The sequence below is a fragment of the Hyalella azteca genome, unplaced genomic scaffold, assembly GCF_000764305.2.
Source record: "Hyalella azteca isolate HAZT.00-mixed unplaced genomic scaffold, Hazt_2.0.2 contig10063, whole genome shotgun sequence".
NCBI lineage: Eukaryota > Metazoa > Arthropoda > Malacostraca > Amphipoda > Hyalellidae > Hyalella > Hyalella azteca.
The window spans coordinates 56484-62378 of record NW_025940113.1 but is presented as its reverse complement, the minus strand read 5'-3'; the positions used below and the strand labels follow the sequence as shown (position 1 = coordinate 62378).

The 5895-nt window shown below is 46.7% G+C and overlaps 1 protein-coding gene across 1 annotated transcript in view; it reads left to right on the top strand.

Annotated features, from left to right (window-relative positions):
* Positions 1 to 5895, top strand: part of LOC108665465 (ras-specific guanine nucleotide-releasing factor 2-like) — a 34921-nt gene that overhangs the window by 17802 nt on the left and 11224 nt on the right. The window contains 4 exon segments of the mRNA XM_047882273.1: positions 1084 to 1122; positions 1124 to 1246; positions 1804 to 1902; positions 2435 to 2537. Coding sequence (XP_047738229.1) covers positions 1084 to 1122; positions 1124 to 1246; positions 1804 to 1902; positions 2435 to 2537 — 364 coding nt within the window.

The following is a 5895-nucleotide window of genomic DNA, read 5'->3' as shown; positions in this document are numbered from 1 at the left end:
ATCATAACCCACCCATTGTGACCCAATCATAACCCACCCATTGTGACCCAATCATAACCCACCCATTGTGACCCAATCATAACCCACCCATTGTGACCCAATCATAACCCACCCATTGTGACCCAATCATAACCCACCCATTGTGACCCAATCATAACCCTGTCTCTTATACACATCTAGATGTGTATAAGAGACAGATTTAGAGTAGCCCCAGCTTCTGGTACTCCAAATCAGAAGCTGACGCGTCTGTAAATTTTCACTGGGATATAACACTCAGAGAAACAAGTCAGTATTTGTCCAAATAGCGATGTACTGTGTACGCTTCTTCTTGACCCAATTGCACCCAGTAAAAAAGGGAGTATCAGTGCTACGCGCAAAAAGTGTTTCACTATTAGGACAATTTGATCCTATATTTTTGGCGCATTTTCTCATTCATGGAAAAAATGCACTATTGTGCTCGCCATGTCCGTCTGTCCGTCCGTCCGTCCCTCCGTCCATCCGTCCGTGACTTCACGTTTTCGTCGACGAGAAAATGCGCTCTCTGTTACTCACGGCAGTGAGTACTGAGTTATATTTTTTCTAAGTGTATGTTTTTCCCTGCTACAGGCGCTGAAACATCAATAAATAAGTCCCGATTGATCAAAATAAATAACCATATTTGAATAAATTAAATTTTAGTTTCTGATATCTTATGACAGTTTTTCTCTCAGTTAATTATGAGGATAAATGATTAATGATGTACATGGAAGGTTTTTTGTTAAGGGAATATCTCAGAGGTGGTGCGGGACTCATGCGGTGATAATGAGTCTAATTGTGTGTATTTTTATGTGGTCCTAATAACCCTCGTAGGTATTATTGTGGTCCAAGCGGCCCCGAGTAGCACACTTAAATGGCTTCCATCACGTTCCATTATTATTACCATTATCGCTATTAGTATTACTATTAGTATTACTATTACCATTACCATTACTATTACTATTCGTTAGCTATTACCATTACTATTACTATTAGTATAACTATTATCATTACTATTAATATTAGTATTCGTATTACTATTACAATTACTACTACTATTAGTATTAGTATAACTATTACCATTACCATTACCCTTACCATTACCATTGTTCAGGTGCTGGCGGAGTGCAAGCAAAACTCGCACTTCGCGTCGTTCCTCAACAGGCTGGAGGCGCGGCCTGCGCTCCAGAACCGCACCTTGGAGACCTTCCTGACCTACCCCATGCACCAGGTGGGTCNGCACGACGAGGTGATGTGTGCTGCCAGATGCACGACGAGGTGATGTGTGCTGCCAGATGCACGACGAGGTGATGTGTGCTGCCAGATGCACGACGAGGTGATGTGTGCTGCCAGATGCACGACGAGGTGATGTGTGCTGCCAGATGCACGACGAGGTGATGTGTGCTGCCAGATGCACGACGAGGTGATGTGTGCTGCCAGATGCACGACGAGGTGATGTGTGCTGCCAGATGCACGACGAGGTGATGTGTGCTGCCAGATGCACGACGAGGTGATGTGTGCTGCCAGATGCACGACGAGGTGATGTGTGCTGCCAGATGCACGACGAGGTGATGTGTGCTGCCAGATGCACGACGAGGTGATGTGTGCTGCCAGATGCACGACGAGGTGATGTGTGCTGCCAGATGCACGACGAGGTGATGTGTGCTGCCAGATGCACGACGAGGTGATGTGTGCTGCCAGATGCACGACGAGGTGATGTGTGCTGCCAGATGCACGACGAGGTGATGTGTGCTGCCAGATGCACGACGAGGTGATGTGTGCTGCCAGATGCACGACGAGGTTATGTATGCTGCCAGGCGTGCGACGAGGTTATGTGTGCTGCCAGGTGTACGTCGAGGTGTTGTGTGCCGCCAGATGCACGACGAGGTGATGTGTGTTGCTAGATGAACGACGAGGTGATGTGTGCTGCCAGATAAACGACGAGGTGATGTGTGCTGCCAGATTTACGAGGTGACGTTTGCTGCCAGATTTACGACGAGGTGACTTGCGCTGCCAAATGCTCAACTTGGTCTCGTGGTTGATGGATTGCTTGATTAAAAAAAACTTTATTTCGAAATTTCTGTTCAAAATTTTTATCAAATTTCTAAACATTTTTTTCGAATTTATAAACAGAAGTTATTTACATGCTTTTTGTTGACAACTGCAGTGTTGACACACGATTGTTGCCATACAATGAATTATTCACATGAATATTATTGCCACACGTCGACGCTTCCATGACATGCCGACGTCACCACGTGCTGATGACACCTCATGCTGATGTCAACACATGCTGATATCACCACATAACATGCCGACGTCACCACATGCTGATGTCACAGCATGCTGACGTCACTACATGCCGATGTCACCATATACTGATGTCACCACATGCTGATGTCTGAACCTTCTGCTGCAGGTTAGCGAGACCGAGAACATCAGGAAGAACCTGGCGATCGAGCGCATGATCGTGGAGGGTTGCGACATCTTGCTGGACGTTAACCAGGTCTTCGTACGTCAGGGTAAGAAGCCCCTGCAGGCCCTGAGTGCCTGCTTCCCTAAGGAAACCGCCCCCTCCTTCCCCCGCAGGTCTGTCGACTTCCCCCAGAAAAGTACTCACTTGTTCACAAGTGAGGACTCTGAGGAGGTGAACAAGTACCGGTCCCAGAGGTCCCACTCTACCGTGTCCTACCTGCAACGGGATCCTCCTCCTGCTACGAGGAGGAGGTTGTCGTCCCTTCGTCAAAGCTCTTTGGGGAATGGCGCAGCACTCACGAAGCAGCCCTTCAACCCGTCCCCGCTGTCGCCTCCCCAGCCCTCGAGACCCACAGAGGCACGAAGGGCTTCTGATGGCCAAAGATCCAGGAAGAAAAGTGTCCGTATTTCCGATGAGTCCTTCGATGAGTGTGAGGAGATCGTGGTGGCCACGGCCGCGGGTGCATCCGTCATACGGACCTCCGTGTCCCATACGATCTCCCCATCGTCGTCCCCGGAGGACAAAATGTTCGTCCCCGACACGAGGAGGCTTTCTAGCCTCACGCCCGTGCAGGAGAGGTCCTCACTCGACTCCGGCAGCAGTGAGGACAACAGAGGGCAACAGGCCTTATGAAGTGGGCGTCCTGAGGATTTAGTGTTAAGGACATGCGGTCCTCTTTCAACTTTGGCAGCTGTGAGGACAACAGACGGCAGCTGGTCTCATGAATTGGGCGTCCTGAGGACATAATGTTGAGGGCATCCGGTCCTCTCTTGACACCGGCAGCAGTGAGGACAACAGAGGGCAGCTGGCCTCGTGAAGTGGGCGTCCTGATGACATAATGTTGAGGGCATCCGGTCCTCTCTCAACTTCAGCAGCTGTGACGACAACAGAGGGCAGCTGGTCTCATGAATTGGGCTTCTGAGGACATAGTGTTGAATACATGAGGTCCTCTCTCGACACCTGCAGCATTGAGGCCAACAGAGGGCCGCTGGCCTAGTGATGAGGGCCTGGGTCTGAGCGCAAAATATTCATTTGTGTTACTAGTGCGAAGGTTTATCAATGTTTACAGGCTTGTGCCGCCTAGAATGATACAAGAGAAGTTAACGGTGATAACCTTAATAATATTCCTGACTCACTGAAATCAATCACAACTGACGCAGTCGAGTTGTCAACAGGATGATGCCGCTGTCTTATGAACTTCATTTGAGACTGCATCTTTGGTGCAGTGCATCTTCGGTGCAGTTTATCTCCGGTGCAGTGTATCTTCGGTGCAGTGTATCTTCGGTGCAGTGTATCTTCGGTGCAGTGTATCTTCGGTGCAGTGTATCTTCGGTGCAGTGTATCTTCGGTGCAGTGTATCTTCGGTGCAGTGTATCTTCGGTGCAGTGTATCTTCGGTGCAGTGTATCTTCGGTGCAGTGTATCTTCGGTGCAGTGTATCTTCGGTGCAGTGTATCTTCGGTGCAGTGTATCTTCGGTGCAGTGTATCTTCGGTGCAGTGTATCTTCGGTGCAGTGTATCTTCGGTGCAGTGTATCTTCGGTGCAGTGTATCTTCGGTGCAGTGTATCTTCGGTGCAGTGTATCTTCGGTGCAGTGTATCTTCGGTGCGATGTATCTTCGGTGCAGTGTATCTTCGGTGCAGTGTATCTTCGGTGCAGTGTATCTTCTCTGCAATTTATCTTTAGAATCACGTATCATCTACAACATGTATCTTCGGTACCGCGTGTCTTTCGCAAAGTGTATTTCCGGTACCACATCGTGTATGTTCATTTTCCTCATTGTATTGCATGTGTAAGGCATTAACATCAACACTTCATCATAATGTGGAGATTTGTTGAATATAACTTTGAATCTGTTGACCAGACTCCGTTGTTATCTTGCTACCGTTGACTTTATGAACACTGTTCAACTTTTCGGGCGTCAGATAAAGAAAAGACTTGAAAAACATAAGTAAAATGATCAGTGATTTTTTAATCGCAGGCTGAAATTGAAATTATGGAGTGCGTTCCTTTACAAACACTTTGTTGTGCCCATTTAAAATTATATTTAAATTATATTTAAATATAATTAAATTAAATTTAAAATTATATTTAAATGGACGTTCGGAAATTTTGTAAACACAAAAAAGTGATCTCATTTTGAGTTTGATAGAAGCAAGATTATTTGTCATGTTATGTGCGTGTTCATGGTTACGTTTAGAGTGCATAAATGTTTACGGAGATAAATGTATATAGATAGACTGAGAATAGTTGTTATTGTTGTCAGAACAGAGTATATATAGTGCGTTACTTCACTAACTTGGTGTGACAAGAAAATATTATCTCATTCTAGAACTTTTCATTGCACAAATGTGATTAAACTTTCTGCCACATGCCACTACAGTTGCCATCCATCACACCTACTGCCACATGCCACTACACATGCCATCCATCACACCTACTGCCACATGTCACTACACATGCCATCCATCACACCTACTGCCACATGCCACTACACATGCCATCCATCACACCTACTGCCACATGCCACTACACATGCCATCCATCACACCTACTGCCACATGCCACTACACATGCCATCCATCACACCTACTGCCACATGCCACTACACATGCCATCCATCACACCTACTGCCACATGCCACTACACATGCCATCCATCACACCTACTGCCACATGCCACTACACATGCCATCCATCACACCTACTGCCACATGCCACTACACATGCCATCCATCACACCTACTGCCACATGCCACTACACATGCCATCCATCACACCTACTGCCACATGCCACTACACATGCCATCCATCACACCTACTGCCACATGCCACTACACATGCCATCCATCACACCTACTGCCACATGCCACTACACATGCCATCCATCACACCTACTGCCACATGCCACTACACATGCCATCCATCACACCTACTGCCACANACGAAGTTACAGTCACGAAGTTACAGTCACGAAGTTACAGTCACGAAGTTACAGTTACGAAGTTACAGTCACGAAGTTACAGTCCCGGAGTTACATTAACGAAGTTACGGTCACAAAGTTACAGTCCCGAAGTTACAGTCACGAAGTTACAGTCGCGAAGTTACAGTCACGAAGTTACAGTCACGAAGTTACAGTCACGAAGTTACAGTCACGAAGTTACAGTCACGAAGTTACAGTCACGAAGTTACAGTCACAAAGTTACAGTCACGAAGTTGCAGTCACGAAGTTACAGTCACGAAATTACAGTTACGAAATTGCAGTCACGAAGTTACATTAACGAAGTTACAGTCACAAAGTTACAGTCACGAAGTTGCAGTCACGAAGTTACATTAACGAAGTTACAGTTACGAAGTTACAGTCACGAAGTTACAGTCACGAAGTTACAGTCACGAAGTTACAGTC